This window comes from Tachysurus fulvidraco, chromosome 9 (genome assembly GCF_022655615.1).
Source record: "Tachysurus fulvidraco isolate hzauxx_2018 chromosome 9, HZAU_PFXX_2.0, whole genome shotgun sequence".
NCBI lineage: Eukaryota > Metazoa > Chordata > Actinopteri > Siluriformes > Bagridae > Tachysurus > Tachysurus fulvidraco.
Genome location: NC_062526.1, coordinates 15,418,894 through 15,439,742, shown reverse-complemented (window position 1 = coordinate 15,439,742; position 20,849 = coordinate 15,418,894). Strand labels below are relative to the sequence as shown.

General features: G+C 37.6%; 2 protein-coding genes across 2 annotated transcripts; one reads left to right on the top strand and one right to left on the bottom strand.

The window, feature by feature from the left end:
- The first annotated feature begins 823 nt into the window (after positions 1 to 823).
- Positions 824 to 16,601, top strand: htra4 (HtrA serine peptidase 4). The gene is made up of 9 exons (XM_027139529.2): positions 824 to 1,430; positions 7,950 to 8,049; positions 8,253 to 8,457; positions 10,182 to 10,376; positions 10,860 to 10,892; positions 12,945 to 13,059; positions 13,341 to 13,398; positions 14,074 to 14,169; positions 15,166 to 16,601. Exons 1-9 carry the CDS (start codon positions 1,010 to 1,012, stop codon positions 15,329 to 15,331), a joined length of 1,389 nt encoding a protein of 462 aa, XP_026995330.2. The 5' UTR covers positions 824 to 1,009; the 3' UTR covers positions 15,332 to 16,601.
- tm2d2 (TM2 domain containing 2) lies at positions 16,250 to 19,648 on the bottom strand. The gene is made up of 4 exons (XM_027141866.2): positions 19,186 to 19,648; positions 18,554 to 18,641; positions 18,045 to 18,166; positions 16,250 to 17,094 (listed from the first exon to the last, which is right to left on the bottom strand). Exons 1-4 carry the CDS (start codon positions 19,524 to 19,526, stop codon positions 16,881 to 16,883), a joined length of 765 nt encoding a protein of 254 aa, XP_026997667.2. The 5' UTR covers positions 19,527 to 19,648; the 3' UTR covers positions 16,250 to 16,880.
- Between the last annotated feature and the right edge of the window lie 1,201 nt (positions 19,649 to 20,849).

The following is a 20,849-nucleotide window of genomic DNA, read 5'->3' as shown; positions in this document are numbered from 1 at the left end:
AATATACAGATTAAAAAAAAAAAGATAGTGTTAGTGCTTTGTTAAAATCAAGGGTAAAGTTGTAAATGTACATTTTAAGACATTAGGATTCTTATGACAGATGGCTTTATGGTTTCTTGTTAATATCACAAGCTGTGCTTTGTTTTTTGTTTTTTTTTTGTTTTTGTTTTTTTGTTTTGTTTTGTTTTTTTGTTTTTTTATTTTGTCCTTATAAGAGACTTCAGGAAAGCTGCTTCATGAACGTTCCACAACATTAAGTATAAATTAAAAAAAAGTATGTTTCACAATTGTTGGTGCTAACAAATCACAAATATCCATTTAGTTATCCATTTAATATTCATACTTTTATAACATCAGTAATAAACACTTTATACATATACCTATTAAAAGTGCAGAGACTTTTTTTCTGAAGGCAGGCATATTAAAAACTTAGCTCTGCCCTTTTCATGCATGCTTTCTCTGGAGTGTATCATGCTGTAAATGCATGTATTCAGTAAAATGTTTTCACTTTGAATCCTTTACTCTGGATTGCAGTGTTTTAGAGATAAAAGCTGGATAGCTGGACAGGTATATATCTAATATTTATTATTATTATTAATATGTAAAATTTAGGTCTACTCACTACAAAGCAAGTCAGCTTTTATAGTATTATTATTGTAGCATGTATCTAGACATGTAATTCCACAGACTTTTAGTGTATAAATCAGTGTTCTATATGATGATAAGTTTAGTGAACTTTTTTGACTATAGGGTGGGATTAGAAATGTCCTCCCAAAGGGCTCCTCCTCTGAAACCTCATTGCACATAGTGTACATAGAGAAAATACTGCAATTTCAATAGAATTGCATTTGAAGATCAGAAGAGCTGCTGAGAGTAAAAGTGCAATCAGGGGTTAATATGCTGAGTCCTGTGAGCTGGTGCTGTACCTGTAGCTTTCTAGCAGTTTTGGAAGGCAGGCGATGATCCTCAGGTAAACATCTGACTAACTCCAGCACAAACTCTCGTGATTATGTGGGAAGTAAAAGTGGTGACGTGTTTGCTCGCGGTCTCGTTCATTCACGCGCGGCTCGTCACGCACAGACCGGAGCAGGAATGCGCGGATGCTTGTGACACGTCCCGCTGCCCAACAACACCGGACTCGTGCTATTTCGGTGTGGTGCGAGACGCGTGCCGCTGCTGCTCGGTGTGCGCCTCGGGCGAGGGTGACCCGTGCGGTGAACGGGGCCGCACGCGCTGCGGTGATGGTCTGCGCTGCGATCGCGCGCCGGCACACCGCGCACGCACCTGCGTATGCGTCACCGCTGGACCCGTCTGCGGAAGCGATGGTCGCACGTACACGAGTGAGTGCCGCCTCAGAACGGAGAACCGGAAGGCCGAGCGGAGCCGCGCGCCCGCTGTCATTCCTGTCCAAAAAGGCGCGTGCGATTCCGGTGAGTAAATGAGGCACGCGCTCCCGTTTCATACACTTTGTACAAAAGGTGTATTTTTTTTATTTTTTTTTATCTTGCTTCGTTTATTAAATTGAACTGTTATTCAGCATGAAACAGATATGGTCATCATTAAGAGTAAAATAACCAACTGGAAAGGAACTAATAATTTATTACATTACTGAATGACAAACAATAAAACAAACAAATTGATATATAACACATATTTAGCCATTATAATGAGGTTCAGCATATAACAAGTGGACACCCAGATAAAAAAAAAACAAGTTCAATTTCTGCCACATCACCAAAAAAGAGAAAATAATGTAATCAGAAAGTACATTTTGGATTATTGTTATTGTAAATTTGTTATTTAAAGTGAAGTTGCGTTGCTCCATCACTCAGTAAATGATACAGCCACAGGACAAGAAAGCAGGAAACTTCCTGAACTCAAGGAGGCTGATCACATCCAGGATCTTATCAGTGTGTGTATCTTTTGTGTTTATTTAAATGAAGATGTGCAATGGACAGTGAACAAAGATAGTTTAAAATAGTTTAGAATAACACTCACCAAAGCTAACTTTGCTTCAGCGTACACACAGATGCATTAACGTCAAATACACTTTCACTATTTTAATCAGTAATAGCATTAAAGTTACTCTGTGATAAAAGATAACCCTTTCTCCACTTATTCCTATGAAAGCTGTAAAAATTCTGACACACATGTTCTATGAGTAATATAAAGGTGCAGATTGCACCTTTGATATTTTAGAAATTCTGATCTACTAAATACTGTAAATTTACATGAAAGCAAGAGTCTATGCTCATTTTTCTATATCTGTTTTTATTTTATTATTTCTATTTCATTTCATTTACAACGCCAACTGTACAGCATTATTGCTCAAATGAAATAACAGAATTCTCCTCTATATTTGCATTAGACTAGCCTTTACATATACTGTACATGCTGCAGTGTCAAAGACAAAGCTGGCAAAAGGAAAATCAGTTATCAGTTCACGTGTTAGGGAAGCCAGAGTCAAACTTTACATCTACATGCAAAATTAAAGCCAGGCCCCTCGTGACATCATAACTGGGGGTGTTTGTGATAATGGATTTATTGGTATTCCTATAAAAATCTGAATGATTAAAAAAAAACTGGACCACATTACAGAGCTCTTTTAATGTCAGGAGAACTTTCATAGCTCTCAGTCCATTAAACAATGCTGACAGTGCCTGTTTCATTTTTTTCATGGTCTTACTGTAATGTTAGCTCTCAGCCTTTATACTGATAACCTATGATTTTGTATCATTGTGGTCCTAAATATCATTTTAACTTTATGAGAAATAAAAGTAAGTATTCTTTTTTCAACATATTATCAATTTTACAACTTAGATGTATTCATTTTATCCTCTACTGAATTTTTATGTTAGATGTAATCTCCTGTGTGAGCCCTTTGTGACAGTCAGAGATTTGTGACCATTTTAACTTTTTGAAAAAGTCTTCAGGACAGAAGATGATGCATTTTTTAATGGTTTCTTTACTAGATACATTTTTGTCTTAGTAACAAAAAGAGAGACAAATATTCTCATTCACAACGATTCCCTTTTCCGAATTTTTTTTAATAGTTTATATTAAATTAATAGATAAACAACTTAAAACATACATACATGGTCATTATATAATAAAAAAATCTAATCATTGGCAAATCATTATGGTATAAAAGAAAGAAAGCATTATGTCGAAAAATTATCAACTTCAGAGTACTCACATCACATCAGCCATTTGTTGATATCTCAAAATGTTTTATTTTTGTAGTCCTGTAGCAAGATATAAAAGCCAGCTTTAGCCAGTAGTGCATTGTAAACCTGTCTTTTTCCATCTGTCCTCATCCATTTTTATTTAAAAAATATACAGTACACAAAAACATTAATCTCATATTTAATTTTATTATCTACATTAAAACTCAATCATGATACATGATGCTTCATTTCTAGTGAATCTGATGTGCGGTAAGTCAAAGACTTCGTAATAACCTGATTTAAAAATCTTGGTAGAATACAAATAGAGAGTTATAGTTGTCTTTTCAGTTTTCTCCATCCCACGATAAACAACAGATTTTTAATCAAGTGTATCTTTTTAAAAGTGTATATAAGCTTGAAAAAGTTTTTTTTTTGTCCTGGAAAAACATAGATAAGTCATGTTAGATTTTTTCCAACAACAGAATTCAAGTGAAATACAAATAAAAATATTTTAGAAAAAAAAGAAGAAAATACAATACAATAATCTGGTTGCACATCCTTCAACTAATAGTTCGTTCAAGTAATAGTAATAGTAACAGTAATAGTAATAGTTTTGCTTGTAATATAGCACTCAGTCTATTTGATGACTTTTGTTTCACTCTTCCTGGTCAAAATGTTATAACTTTTCATAGGGATTGTGCACAAACCTCTAAGTCAGTCCACAGGTTTTTTTGATAGGATTTAGAACAGGCCCTGACTGAGTTATTCCAATATAAGTTCTTTTCTTCCCCAGTCCCAGATAAAGAGAAGCAGCCCTATAGCATGATGCCAATATCATGCTTCACCATGGGTATGGTGATATTCAGATGTCTTGATTTTGCACCAAACTTCTTTTAGTTTTTTTTTTACATGACTTGGGGTGATTTGATGAAAATTTTGGCAAAATGTCAGTAAGCCTGGAGGTTTTTTAAGGCCCTACCTCATAGTCCAGACAGGTGAAGAATGTGAGAGAATGGAAGTAAATGCCAGATATTTCTGCAGTGCCATTTCATGTTTCTATAGGATTCTGGGCAGCCAAACCTGCCATTTTTTTGTCATTTTTAAACAGAGATTTGTTTTGTCAGTGTGTTTCCACCCATCAAGGAAGATCAGGGTTCAAGCCCCAGCACTGTCACGCCACTACTGTTGGGCCTTTGAGCAAGGCCTTTAACCCTCACTGCTCCAGGGGTGCTGTATCATGGCTGATCTTGTGCTCTGATCATTAAAAAATCAGATTTGTCCACAACCTCCAAAGTTGGGATATGTGAAGAAAAGAATTTCTCTGTGCTGTAACATATGTGAAATAAAGGCTTCTTCTTCTCCACTTGTTGACGATGGAAAAAAAGGCAACAGCTGAGAAATTGGCACGTAACTGTACTATGCCATTGTAGAACCTTCCATAAACAGAAACACTTGCTGTGCTCCAAATTTATAATTTCTCTACATTACAGGAATTCATAAAACATATTTGCATGCCGTTTGCATCCTGCAGCGTTCTCTGGAGAGGGCACAGATAACACCTCTGGCATATTGTGTGCTACAGCTTTAATGCTCAGGACAGCTTTAAAGCTCTGACATGTGGCTTGTTTGCACATGTTGCTCATTTGCCTCTGTACAATATTTTTTTTTTGTCCGACTGTATACAGGCTGGAGGGCATACAGAGCGATGATGTTTTAGGTGCAGTTTAATGATATATTATAACAACCCAATCTCTTACTTTTTTCTACAAAAACAGTAACAAAAGTTATATGTGGAATTAAGAAAGCAGACTAATGAGAAAGGTCTTCTAACAAGGCTGAAGTTTTGCAAAAAAGGGTTTGCAAAAGGACATGCTTGGTTATTAGGCCATTAGGTGAACTAAGAAAAAGTGGCTAGAGAGTGATTTTCTTTTTGACTTTTTAAATGCATTTTTGCATAGACAACACTCTTTTGGACTTTATGTTAAAAGTTCTCCACAAAAAATGCTGCAGTTTTTTTGTCACGATACAAAAATGTGTATAATTGTAAAAAAAAAAAAAAAAAAAAAAAAAAAACGAAAATCTTATGCTGCTGGCTTTGCTTATAACTTTATTTATTTTCATTTTAGCAACATAAAATCTCTTTCAAATTGACCTTTATACGTGTACCTAAACATTTGAGAAAGGTATTGTTGCATTAAACACTCAAGTGTGAATGTAGACCATAGAATATGGCAAATTTGTAGGAAATTAATTTCATCGATTGGCACCAAGCAAAATTAAACATACACATTGTAATTTTAGCAAAACTGTGATGTATTATCCATCAAAATTTTCAGTAGGCATTGCGTAATCACAGAAACATAAACAAGCAGCACACTTTGTCCCAAGTTTTCTGAATTCACTCAAAATGCGACCCCCCCCCCCTTAATTACAAATAATGCAAAAAATTAACAATTCCACAACAGATTCATTACAACTAAAAATAAGCTTAAAATATTGCACAGCACATCTTTACTCATACGTATCATCATCAGAGCCATCATCCCATCCCCCTCTTTCCTCCGTTTCCTTTGAAACATTTGCACAATTTTGGCAAAGACAAAAATCAGTACAAGAAAGTCGTGCAGACACACAGGAACATCTTCCAGTCTCACATTTGCCTTGCTTGCAACTGCAGTGGACTACATGCAAAACACTTTCAGGTGCAGGATTTCTAGTCATCCAGGTCACTGTTAACTCCCCATCCTCGAGGTGCCATCCGTTGCCAAAGGGTGAAGGGGCACACATTATACCTTTCAGAGAATGTCTCATTATGGCTGCTTGGTAGTTTGCCCTTTTGCAGTGTTGGTGCAGGGCATCACTTGTCGGGGGCATGGATAGTTCTGGCAAAGCCGATGATGCCACGCAGAATGCTTTGTACCTTGCATCATTCACATTTTTGGCAGATGACTAGCCATAGAGGTGGCACACATATTTGCAAAGTATGTCAAAGGTAGACTGGTCCAGGTTAAAACTTTTACCCAGATTTTTAAATGGATTTAGGTATTCCTCTTTCTCACAAGCAACAGAAAATGCCTTTCTTAAAAGGAACTTGTAGAGTCACAACCTGAAAAGGTACGGATCCCAATAAGTGCCAAACACACTGGTGCCAAGAGCTGATGACACCTTAGCCAAATCAGTGATCCTCGTTTTGTTGCCAACCCCTGTGAAAAAATACAACCTACATGGTAAATCTGGCTGCAGACTTAAAGCAATCACGGCCACATCAGTATCAGGGCTCTTGATGACTACTGTTTGATGTTCATTGGCAGCATGCTGTGCATGTAAAAACAACCTGGTGTCACATTCCTCATGATCACATGTCAGATCTTCAACAGCACTGAGAGTTTGTATATGGTGCATTACAGTCACACAGTGACACAGGTCTCCATGTGCGATGTACAGTACAAGCTTAAGTCCTTGCCCACAGTGGTAAGATCAGCATCTTGCCACGCAAGATAGAGGAATTCTGCCAGTGCCCCTTTACTTGTTCCATCTGATAGAAACTTTTTCCATTGAGTTGGTGTCTTCTGATCACATCCATAAATTTTCACCAGTTATGTACCACCAGCAGCTCTACATGAACGTTCTAGATTTTTAATACTCATTTCCGGATACTGGTCAATCACAAAGTTTATCCGTGTACAGTTGTGCTTCAAAGCAAGCTTGACTATGTACTGCAGTATGGTGTCGGCGAGCTCTCCAAAGGTACTTTGTATGGACCAAAGGGCTTGAATGACCGCCATACTATCAAAGAGAATAGCGTCATGTTCTGGAACTTTGTCAACTAAACATTCTCCACCTTTGGTTTCCAATAAATCCATCAGAGCTGATTTGTTTGTTTTAGCAAGTGGACCATCAGCACTGGCTAAAGGATATGACACAGTTCCCAAGGAATAGGACAGAATTTCCCACAGCTCTATCTTTCTACTTTGACCTACGACGAGTAGTCTGGAGAATAGCTTCTTGTCGGCACGCAGAATCACTTCATTGCTGGCTGTCGATGTCTTCTTTGTCTTTGCTTCTTAACTGAAGGTCTTCTGCCTGTGAAAGATGGTCCTTCTGTCGTTTGCCTGCCACAGTAATGTACTTGTCCGTTTTCTTACAAATTATGCACAAGGCAGGAAGCACAGGACCTGTACAAGCTATTGGCAGGCCCGTCATGGACCTAAGTTTCTTTTTAGGACATTCAGTTGTTGAGGTTCTACTACTCGATGACACAGACTGCTCTTTGTGAGCATCTTGAATTTCAGGATGCTGTATGACACGTTTCTATGCCGCATCCAGGCACTTTTTGTCAATGAAACGCCTGTAGCAAGTGCTTCCTACACGTGACGCGAAGCCAAATCACTCATGATCAAAATATGATTACGCGATGAAGGAACTATTGGTGACTTTAAACACTAATAAAAACTAATCTGCAGGATTATACATGGAGAACGTTTATTTTCTCGCTCAAAACCAATAGCTCTTTTTATTGGAATGAAAAGAATTTCGTTCTCAATATATGGGAACGGGATGAAATGAAAAACGGCTTCACCTTACGGCCTATATGGGGTGACCCTGAGGAGGGCTTATAAACAACAAACAGTACGCTCTCAAGTACAGTATGCTAATAAATTCAGAGCTAATGAGGGTACATTGTCTGTACATTTTCTTAATACACTAACACTTTCACTTCAGAGGCAATAAAAGATCATTAAAGATCATTCAAATCAAGATTTTGTGCTTTTATCTCAACAGGTTCTCAGAACCCCAGCAGCATGCGTTACAAATTCAACTTCATAGCAGACGTAGTGGACAAGATCGCTCCTGCAGTCGTTCATCTAGAGTTGTTCAAAAGGTAAGAAGAATTAATTGGTGCAGACTTACAAATGGAAAAACTGAAGTCAGCAAGAGCATCTTATCAAGATCAGGGGGTCATTTGGAGAGCCCTCGCTTGTTTAACTTTTAACATCATAACTAGTCTAACTCTTGCTATAATACTTTCAACAAAGTCACAGAGAGTGACATTTCTCATCCAAATACTCATTCTTTTTTCCTCAGACTGCCATATACAAACCAGGAAATGCCTGTCTCCACTGGCTCAGGGTTTATTGTGTCTGAAGATGGATGGATAGTCACCAATGCCCATGTCCTAGCCAACAAACAGCGAATTAATGTGGAGCTTAACAGTGGTGTCCATTATGATGCTACGATCAAAGATGTGGACCAGAAATTGGATATCGCTCTGATTAAGATTGATGCAGAGGTAAGCTGGATTGTACCACTTGGCAAACATGTGATTGGTCACTGGGAACAATGTTGATCTGTGATTAATCTAAAGAAACAGTGGTGATTGTTGATTGGTCTTCGGGAACAAGTGTGCAGGACATTTGTTAAAGTTGATTTGCACTAAGCTTTTTGATCAAAACTTTGATGTCCAAATTAAAAATGATAAGAAAATATAAAGAACAGCCTGCACACTAGTAGGATGTCACAAAAATGTAGATAAGTTGACTAAAACAAACAAAGAAAATAAATAAAACACTGCAGTCTGATGATGCAAGGTGAAATCCATATCCAGTAATTGGTGGATTGGTGGTTTGTTTTGATGTTGTGTCCAGTGTGTTGCCTTACTGACAGCCAGAATGTGAAAAGAATCTTTTGCCTATTAGACCAAAAGGGTGTTTCCTCATTGTGGATTGTTGCATAGCCATTGCTAGTCATCACTGATTAATCTCAAAGGATCAGGATCCAATTATTCCAGTAGGAGCCACATAAACTAATGCAAGGTTCAGATCCAGTCCTTGACACAGTCAAAATCTAGCCTGAAATTCTCAGCTGCACATATATAAATATATATTTGCCTCACAATACTTTGGTGTTTAAGGCAAGATTTAAAACAACATTTATTGTGTAAAACTCTCTCAGATCTTAGCACAAAAAAAGAGCAAGTTAACATTTCCTTTACCCTGTTAAGGCCACTGAGAAAATTCCATCTTCTTGTATTGTATGTAAGGCCACATTAACCTTGTGCAGGACAACAGCAAATGACTCTAGTAATCAGTCACAAGCAATGTTCAGACTTCATGAAATGGACTAAAACATTTTCAGGCAGATGGGGGTACATCCATTGCTGCCGGCTCCCTGGAGAGGGAAAGGCAGGGATGGAGCAATTCGTTGTGCCCGGAGGAGAGCAGGTAATAAAGTGAGAGTGTAAAAACACTCTCTGCTAGGCACGGACAAGGCAAGACAGGCAGAGACACGTTTCTGTGCTGCCTTTTACCTTTCACTTCTTGCCAAAAAGCTTTCGGGCAACGCTGCAGGAGTGCAGATGAGTGGCGTTATTTTTTTCCCCAATAGGCAGCTTAATTTTTTTGACAGGACATTAATAATCACAACACATACATATTAAAGTCCTTTAAACTCTTTCTCTGGAATTATAATGAAAACTCCTTACAATGGAATTTTTAATAACATACAGCATATAGCAGCCTTTTTTGTCCTTCTGCATTTGCACATGTTTGAAGTGGCAAAAACCAACAATTTATTACTTGTCCTTTGGTTGTAATCATATTCATATCTATATTGCAGTTGTTGATTTCATAGTAACATTCAGGACACAAGCACTAATTTAAATGTAAGATTATATTTAGGTACCTGAAATGATGCCACATGATCAGCAAAAGACGATGGTGTTTGCAAAAAAAAAAACAGACGTTAAACTGGGGTGCTGATTAGAGGAATATCAGATCAGGTGTATGACATGCAGTGGCTGATGGGTCATGTAGTAAATTGGGGGTGTTTATTAACCATGACAACACGCTGCCCTGTTTCAGGTAGAAACACACACACAAAAAAATCCAGCAAAATGGACAAGCTCTTTTGAAATGCTGGTGGTTCCTGGATGTGAAAATGAGAACACTGATCAAGGGTAGATTGATTTCTGTATCCACACTGTTGGAGTTTAAACTTTACTTTGTGTCCATGCAGGAGGCTTTGCCTGTCCTATCTCTGGGCCACTCCTCTGACCTGCGGCCGGGCGAGTTTGTGGTGGCAGTCGGCAGCCCGTTCTCGCTTCAGAACACCGTTACTACAGGCATCATCAGCACCACGCAGCGCGGCAGCCGCGAGCTTGGCCTCCACAACTCTGACATGGAGTACATCCAGACTGACGCCATCATTAACGTATGTGCAAGGAAGGATACAGTCAAGAGTTTGACTGAGAGAAAAAATCCTGTGAGAGAGTAGAGTGCAGGGCAAAAGTTTGAACCCCCATAGATATAAAGAATTGAAATGGCTAGAAATAGGTTGAATTAATTAATTATCTTATTTTTCTTTTTTGTCCTAAGGATAACATTTGCACCCAAACTTATACTAATCATTTTTAATTTAGCTTCTGCATCTGTCATCTGTGTGGAAAACATTATTAGTTGATTTCATTATCATTTATTGCATCTACTAAAATATTTTGATTCTAAATATTTTGTCTGTTTCTGTGGAAATATGTGTTAGAAATATATATGTTATTGGAAACTAAAGTCTAGCTTGGAGAGCGTGGGAGAAATCTAACCTCACTCAACACTTCTTAAGCTTCATGTACAGGAGATAAGGATCATTTCATGTGGCGTGAAAGAAAACGAAGTGTATGAAATTTGACTTGTTTTGCAGTACGGCAACTCTGGAGGCCCGCTGGTTAATTTGGTAAGCATATAAGCTTCTGTGTGTCTCAATCCTTCTCTGGTTTTTAAGCCTTCATGCTGGGTTTATTGCTCTAGATCTCTCTTTTTTCTCTGTTTAACTACTGTTGGTTTATGTTTTGCTTTCGTCTGGATAAATCATCTGCACTGGTTTATATTCTCCTATTGATCCTGAGAGGGTGAGAACACTGTTTGCTCAAAGCCATGCCCCAGGATGATATTTCAATCCAGCTTCCCCCTGCAATAGGCAATAAAACAGCACTCTCATTTAGTGACCACAAATTGAGATATTTTAAAATGAACTGTGTTAAGTTTTTTCCTTTTTTAAGGCTGAGGTGAAAGCACATTCATATATCTATAGGTTCACTGTAATCTGATTCTACTAACGGTCTCTGAATTTCATTCCTAGTTACCTTCTGAACAATAAAACAGCAGAGAACTTCTGTCAAAAGCCAGATTGGCAGATTTTGTCTAAGAAGGTCATATATTGGTAACAATTTTACATTAAGGTTGCCTTAAGGTAACTGACACTATGTAATAAAAATAAAATGAACTTAGCATTAATAACAATCACTATGATGATTGTTTCTTGCATTGTTTTTTTTTTTAAATAATAAATGAGCCCATGTTAAAAATGTCTAGTTAAAGCTGAAGACCAACAAGAACAACATAGCAATGAACATGTTTTTGTTTTTAACCTGAAACTTTCATTGTTAAACCTAGAAACCAGAGATCAGTAAATTATCAATATTTATCTCATCACTAATGACCTTTTTCATGGAGTTGATGAAGACATGTTTCATTAACAGACAGAAGCAACAATAAACTAACTATATTATTTCGTTCAGTATGCATTTTGCTATTGTTCTGCAGGCATTCACGGTTTGTTCTGGTCTGGTCTGGTTTGGACTGTTCTGGTCCAGTTGTACCAGTTGTAGTTGGATTCCGTTTAATGAAGATTTCAGACATTCAAAGTTGCTGACCCCATGAGGACTTTCAGGAGAACAGCCTCTTAATCAATACACAAAATAACGCTCTCTCTTTGCTGTATCTCCATCATTGAGCACATGAAAGCTGTACTCAGATAATGAGCTAATTGTGATTTGCTCAGAAGCTCCAATTGACTGTATATGACTGTAAAAATGACATTATTATTTATAATCACACTCTCCTGTGTTTATAATCATTTGAATCATTTGAGAATGAATTTCCCTTTTGAGTCTGGTTCCTGGTTTCTGGAAACAGGTTTAGGTGTAATTTGGTCACACAAACAGTCTGGCAACCTTGGTTTGAAAATAACCACCTTTGCTACTGATGCAAGTAACAAGTGATTTTTTTTTTTTTTTAATGGATGGATGAATTAAGTAAGGAATAAAATACTTCAGGGCATGTTGTAGTGCAACATTTTTCACTGGATTCTCCTTCGATAAACTATTATATAAACAATTTCCTACAATTTTTTTGAATGTTGTATTTGTAAGAGCACAATTATTTCTTAATTCCATTGTTTGTTAATGTGACCTACCTGTTTGTTCGATGTTACTATAGAAATAATTACATTATGAACAAGTGCATCAATATCCAACTACCTCTTTTATTAATCAACATTTAATCAACACCCTCTGTTTCAATAATCCAGTCGTGTTGTGGTATGAAAACAGAGGGATTCGATTTGTTTACATATCAAACCCAATTTGAAAGAACAAAAATTCCAGCAGGCATCAATAAGGGCTTTAAAATGTCCTCACACATGGACTAATTTATGTGCAAGGTAAGTTCACATGACGTGTCGACTGTCTGAAAAACCAGACTAAGGCCAAAACAGCTCTATTATTTTTTAACCTTAATGAAGCTCGTTTTTCATACTGCTGCATTTCTGTGATGCTTCAATCAGTTTAAAATTATTCTCTGATTAAAATGCAGAGAACTTTCAGGAGTAATTTGGATTGCACTTCTCAAACAACTGGTGCGGTGCGACCTTTATGTTTTCCTAAAGCCGGACTGTTCGGAATTTGATGCTTTTTGGTTATTATGCTGTCGGCTTTTGTGTCTCAAGGATGGAGATGTCATCGGCATAAATACGCTGAAGGTCACAGCAGGAATATCATTTGCGATTCCCTCGGACCGGATAAGGCAGTTCCTAGCAGACTCCTACGAGAGACAAAGGAAAGGTTTGTCCAGCATTGTTTCTCCACATAAATCATACACTTTATTATTTCTCTGTCAAACTGTTCTGTTTTTTATTTATTTATGAACATGTACATAATGTTTTCTTCTCTCTTCTTTCTATAGGTTTTATTTATTTTTTTATTTTTATTATTTTAACCCTTCTGTTTTTAATTTTTTCGCTTCTCTAGTCCTAAAGAGAGGGACAGTGAATTGAAATAAACTGAACATTGTATTGTTTAAGCATGAAATACATGAACATATTGTGCTTCTCATTTGATTACAGGGAACACGCAGCCCAAAAAACGATATATGGGAGTTAGAATGTTTCAGCTGACGCCAGCGTAAGTTCTGCCCAAGATATATAATATTCTAGCTTCTGCTTGTAGAAATTTAGCTACCATGTTTTGTTATGCTAGCCAAAATGAAAAGTCCTGACTGGTACTAAAGCTTCTTTTTGATCTTCTGTTAAAAAATATACATACTATTTAATAAATTACAGACAAAACTGCTCAAGTTTTTTTTTTTTTTTTCGCTAGCATGAAAACAGAGTTTGGCGACTTTAGACAGGAACAATACTTTCAAACAACATGCCAAGAAATACACAGAAAAAAGATTAACCCAACAGGTTAAGGAAATTAATTTAAATGTTTCAAAAAATAAAGACTGTATAACAAGCAATTAGGCTCAGAAACTATAGTGCCAGCAATAGCTTCATTACTAGCTTCCAGAACATTCTGTTCAGTATTCAGCTTTCAAGGCTCCAAAATGAAAAAAATCAAATAAAAAATCTTTTTGACAATAAACAGAGAAAAATAGTGGCTGCGTGAGTCTTACATTAAAAAAATCTTCTGTACAAAAAAGAAAAAAACGAGTGCAACAATCCCGTAAAGCATGTGCATCTTAGCAACGAAAAAAAAATGCAAATCAACATTCAATCTGCCTCATGTTAGTGTTTCTGTAAGTGACCTTTTCCTGTGCATTTTCTATATTATGTAATGTGTGGTTTTTTCTTGCAGTTTAATCAGAAATCTGAAAGAGAGGGAGAGCGATTTCCCAGATGTCAGTTTAGGAGTGTACGTCTACGAGGTCATCCCTGGAACGGCTGCCTCCAGGTTAGAGAACAGGCCCAGACCTTCCATCTCTCTCTCTCTCCTCATCTCTCGCTCCATCCAATGTAACCCCAGCAGCCTGAGGTGGCGCTCATGTGATCACGCCCAGCTTTCCTTATGCAATTTATGTCCCACTGTTTGCCACAGGGCTTCTTCTACCTTGCGTTTCTTGAAAACATTCCACCTTCTCTCTGCACCATAATGATGTGTCATGCACCGCAAGGCATGTTGGCAGAATGACAAAAAGGTGGCAAGCACAGACTGGAGGGTTTATAGAGCTTTATGGAACCACAAAATATTTGAGCTTGAACAAAAAAGGTGCAATTAATCTCATTGCCCCTGAGCTGCTGAGTGATGGGATTAGCGAGGTTTAGGAACAAAAGAAGCTGGTTGTTAAAGTAAGGTGATGCCTCCCGGGGCTCTGAAAATGATCCCCTTTTGATTCAGAATCATGATCTTGGTGATGGAAATCTATGCCTTCCTAGAATCTCTCCTAAAGGCAGGTTCAATCTGCGCCTCATCCGCTGGTCCTGGTGTACGAATTTATCCTGATAAAATCTTCTATAGTGAGATAAGGTATTCACTGTCATATTAGACCATCAATTAGTCTGGCTAAATCGGGCTCACATTAACACAAACAAGCATCCCTGTTGCATCCACTCTGGAGAAAAGCCATTCTATAACCTAATCTTGAGGTAATATGTTTCTGTATATTAGGATGCATGAGAGTTTTAGCAGTACAGTTCTATTAATGAACATCAGTATAGCAGCTCTCTGCAGGTGAAAGATTCATGTTCATCTCAACTGGAGGGTTCTTTTACGGTTCGATTGATTTGGACGTATGTTTAAAGTCATTATCATGTTAAAAGCAACATCTATGCAGCTTGAAACCTCCTTGCAGAGGCAACTATTTCTGCAAAAATGTATCACGTCCTGATTGTATAATATTAGGGATCAAACATCACACGTCTGAGTGTAATTATTTATTTATTTTTTTAGCGCTGGCCTGAAGAGCCACGATGTGATCATCAGCATTAACGGCAAATCAGTTCAGAGCACGGATGACGTGAGTCACGCTGTGCAATCAGCCGAAACGCTCTTGGTGACAGTGCGGCGCCTAAATGAAGCTGTCACTTTGACTGTTGTGCCAGGAGAACTGGAGTGATATCTACATCCCAAACACTGTTACTGTCAACTGCAATCTAATGCTGCATTCACACATACTGCAAGCCGCAGAGATAAAGCAACCAGAGACGTTTATTTTCAGCGAGAGCTGACGACTTCATGTGTGTCCAGTGAATTGAGAAAAGTTGAACTATGGAGCGACTTGGAGCAGAGACTACCAATTGGATTGAAGACAGAAGGGAGCATGCTGCTTCATATTCATCTCGTATTATTATATACGCTGTAGAATTTTATACACAAACACCAAATCTTCCACCAGAGGATTTCATTTTAGCATCAAGAAAAGAATTGTAGTTGCTAGTACCATGGCAACCGGTATTAGCATAAGAATAGCAGCTACTGGTGGCTTTGTATTACAGCGACTGTTACCCGCAAAGTAGCGGGGGGGGGAAATTGTGTGAACACAGCATCAGAATTCAGGGTTTTGTTATTCGTTGTAGTGATGGGACTGCCTGTATTACCCATAATGCACTACAAACAAAGGTCAGTTTTAATGCAAAGAAACAGTTTACTAATAAATCTATATATCTATAATTACTATCTATAAATAAACGACAGTTGTGACAAACAATATTATGCAACACGAAACACTCGTAAAGCATACATAAGGGCATTGTTTTTGTGGGAAATTACATCCCAAATTTTATCCTTATTGTATTTATGGTGAAATATTTCTCTCTCTCAATTCCTAACAAAATCAATGGGTCTGTGGTGCTTTTGAAGATTTACAAAATTTTGAAGTCAAAGGCTGCAGGCAGTTCATATGAGAAATCAGAATTTGTTGCTGAAAACAACAGCAATTATGTCATGTTATTAGAATTAAATCCATAAATCCATTGGCATTTCAACACATTCGTTTCCTGCTGTAAAATAAATCAGAGACCTAACACCACACAGATTCAACAAAAGAGTCATAATTTATTCAATTACTGACTGAAAGCACGAACAGAGAGCAGTGCCAAGCTTCAAAGATTTACCTTATATCTAATGATATTGTTTTATATGTTTGTTGCATGTTTTCTTCAGAAAGTTTGAGTGAGTGATGTTTTATTTTGCAGTATCTCCGGTGCTATAGTTGATCTGTAATACGATAAAAAGCACCTTTATGACTGAAATTTTCATGACTGTAAGCTTTCCTATGCAAATCGTGACATTTTATCAAACAAATCAAACGTGGTGACAGCCGCTTGTACATGGGACAAGGAATAAATGATTTTCTCCAGAAAGGCCAAGCACTGAAACAAACGAAACAGTTGCCCGGTGTCTTTATTAAACATGTATGAATTTATTCTAAAGGTCAAAATACAGAGCAGAAAGAGCTCTTTCTTCAAGGAGGTGAATACTTATGCACTGTATTATACACGGTGAATGATGTTTTATTTACAGCAACAAATAAAATACAATCTTTACACTGTACAAAACTTTTCCTTTTAAAGAATCACAAACTAGGCTGCATTTACATCAAGTGCTTTGTGTCATTGACGATACAGTAGCACAGTAAAGAAGCTTGCGGGTACAAACGTGAGCAATCAGTAGAACGTGCACCAGTTGCTGCCATCGCTGGGTGTCAGTCCTCCGGTTATGAGCAGGATGAGATCCACAAACCACCAGATTCCCAGGCCTCCGAGAGTCAGGAGTTTTCCAACGGCGGTGCCTGTGTGGCCCAGGCAGAAGCGGTCCACTCCAAAGCAGCCCAGAAAGAAGGAGTACAAAAGCGTGGTGATAAAGTAGTGGCCCGTGTATCTGTGGACACACTTTACATTAGATGTACAGTATATAATAGGACCTTTTTTCAGGTTAGAATAATTCATGGAAATGTGTCTGCAATGGTTGGAGTTTAAACAAATAATCCTGTGTTTGTGTTTTAACAAATTCATATAGTTTTTTTTTTTTAATTGCTGCAGACAAATCAAGCATTCACCAAAATCGGGGAAAATAAATCTGTGAAATTCTAGAGTGACTGACAGGTTTATAACACATTTTCTGATGTGGCATGTCTGATCCTTTTTGTCGCACTGTGAAGTATAAAAATGGATGTTAATTGAAAAATCTTCTTGAAGTCAGAAACACTGAAACTGATTAAACTGATATATCTGTTTGCAGTGCCTGGTCCTGTTGTTCTTAATAAAAAAGGTAGATAGGAGTGTGATTCTGGCTTCGCTTTCTAACCTTGTCAGCACCATGGTGCAAATGTGGCATTTCTTAGCGCATAAGAACATGCAGTTAATTGTAGATAGAATGACCAATGGAAGTGGGTTACATAATAACGCCCCAAGAACAAGAAATCTAGATATTACCTTTAGAAGCAATACAACACTGTGTTCAATCCTAATGCTAGACTACCCTCTAGTGGTGTGTGGTGCACACAGAGCAACATATACAGTATATCTATTTTATCGCTATTAGATGTGCATTCAATATTTATGGGAGGAGTCTCCAGTATCAGTGCTCAGGAGTTCTGGATTGTCTGTAAACTGTTTTTTTTTTCCTTTCATCTTACTAATGTACAAAGAGAAAAGAATGAAAAGTGTTGTTAAATAATCCAGCAAACTTGCTATGGTGTAAGAGGAATAAAAGACAATGAGATGCTGCTACAGGAAAACAGTCGACTTTGGAGCAGATGGTTTTTCTCTAACAGGCTGAACATGATTTGGTTACTTGAAAAACAAACAGTGAGGAAGCAGTTCTAGTACTTGATGCATGGTTCGTTCCCTCTGAGGAATTCCCGAGGCCCGGCACACTCGATGCCGTCCAGGGCTGCACACTGCACCTGAGTGTGATTCACGTCTTTGTAAACCTGACCTTGATTTCCAATCTGTAAAAAGAAAAAGCAGAAATTAAATGCATAAAGAAATAAACAAGGTGGCGGTGTTAATTATGAAAATTTTGCAGTTTTATAATGCTTTGTAGTAGTATAATAGACTGGGACTTAATCAAACAGTACGTGGTTTACTCTCCAGAGGTCATGTCCCGAATTTAATTTTAAAAGCTGCTATTTTACTGTACAAGCACGAGTGGTCTTTTTCCTACTTTCAAGCTGTTAATAAACCTCATTTTTACACTCAATTAATGATTCAGATCTTCAAAGTGCACCGAACTACACAAGAATTGACTTCTTTCATTCACTCATACTCGGGGCATAATTATTCTGGGGAAGAAGTAAAAATAAAGGGGTGGTGGGAAGGTGTTTTTGGGTACTTGCCTTTACACAGCCGTGTCCCAGATCCAGGAAGGCTGTGAGGTTTCCGTCGTGATTGACAGGATCTTTGCAGTATATAAACTCCTCAGGACTGAATAAAAAAATAAATAAAGAACATAATGACAAGGAAAATAAATATATTAAAACCGTATTTTGATATTCCTAAATGATCTTTGTTTGTTTCAATATTAAACACAATGCCAGAGACAAGACAGTGTAATAATAATAATAATAATAATAATAATAATAATAATAATAAGAGATTTAAGCTATGTTTATACTATAAAGCCACAAAACAGTGTTTCAAATTCCCTCAATTTTACCATAGTACCTAGTCACCTCTGCCAGAAGGTTAAGACTTAGAGACTGATAGAATTTTTAAATCTTCTTTACATTATTATTTGATTGATTATTGAGTGATTTACACAACTCCAAATCTAAACATTCGTTAGTGTAGTCGCATTTTCATGGACACGCCCCTGGGGGCGGGAAATAAACATCTATAAAGCCCTTGATTGGATGAGTCTACAAAGCGATTATTTGTATATTTAACCTAGCAATTTTGTAGTATCAGACATTTTTGATACTACGGAACAGGGTTTGCGTTCAGGAGCTTGGTAACGTTAAACACTTACAGGTATCGGCAGAGGACGACCGGTGATGGAGGGCTGTATTCATAATGCTCCGTGTGGTTTGTCGGCTCTGCTGTTGTGATGTTATTATATGTTATATTTTCTTCAGGTTGCTGTGTTAACAGCGCTGTGACTGTAGTAGCTGCTGTTGTTGTTGTTGTTGTTGTTGTTGTGGTTGTTGTCGTGGTTGTGGTTGTAATGGTGCTGGTTGCTGTTGTCTCTCTACTTCCGGGTGTGGTGGAGTTTTCGGATTCAGTCCCTTCCAGGCATTGCAAAAGCAGCACCGACACGAGCAAGAAAAACTGTCCGCCTAACAACACATAATTTACAGAAATGTGAGACATGGCGAAGACTCTCGCTTCAAGACGCTCATTAAAGAGCTAGCTCATGCTAACTACACAAGCCGTCGCGTCGGTCCCCGAATGTCAGCAAGTCCCGCCTACTGAGCTAGGATTGGCGCGGAGCTATGGACGGTTTTCCAATCAGCGAGCTCTACGTGATAACGCAATATGAAGCGCGTAACAAATATCTATGGTTTCAAACTGTAAAATGTTGTCTAGACAACACATAACAATGTTGTGGCTCGACGCTGTACGGGTGGGAAAAATACATAAATACAAACTGTACAGCTAAATTGGAGAGTTAATTAACGTTAATCATTTTTAAGCGTTAAGAACGTCGCACGCTGATGACGTTAACATATGCGGCTATATTATTTATTTATTTTACTTTTCTTTTTTGCCACTTAAGTAAAGTCTATGGAGTCGATGCAGGTTCTAGTTATTGTCGTTTCTGTTTAAAAGTCTCACTAATGCTCTGATTAGTTGAATAATGAATATATTTCTTAGTCACTAATAATAATAAAAATAAAAAATATAATAATAATAATAATAATAATAATAATAATAATAATAATAATAGTGTTACATTCTTCTGTTCTACATTAATTGTTATGTTCTGAGATATGGTGGTTTGCTGTTGGCTACCCCTGAGTAAATTTTCTTCTTGACCAGATTTGTCTCTCTCAAGTTATTACATTTTGGTGATGAGGATGAAAGCAAGGAGAATAAAGTTTTGAAAAGGTGAAAAAGCTGGATCCGTGCAAGTGGGAGCTTTGGAAACATGGTAGGAACAGTCACACCGTTTGATAGTCAGTCGCAATCTTGGGAAGAATATTGTGAAATCTTGCAACATTTCTTCGAAGCAAATGAGATTACAGATGCAGCCAAGCAAAGAGCTATACTGTTGAGCACTGTGGGAAATCAAACATACAGTCTACTGAGGAATTTGTTGAGTCCAGTTAAACCAGGAATAAAGACTTTTGGAGAATTAATGGATTTATTGAAAGAGCATTTCAATCCAAAACCCAGTCAGATTGTACAACGGTTTAAATTCAATTCAAGATCAAGAGACGAAGGGGAAAGTGTTGTTGAGTATCTGGCAGTATTGAGGAAATTGGCTCATGATTGTTATTATGGAGAAAAATTAACAGAGATGCTGCGGGACAGACTGGTTGATTGACCTGTAGGGGGCAATCTATCGCTGTACCTGGGTTAAATGCAGCAAAGAAGACTGTTAATTGTAGATATGGGAACTGTTGTGTATGGTTTGCTGTTGGTTACCCCGAGTAAATTTTCCTCTTGACCAGATCTGTCTTTCTCAAGTTA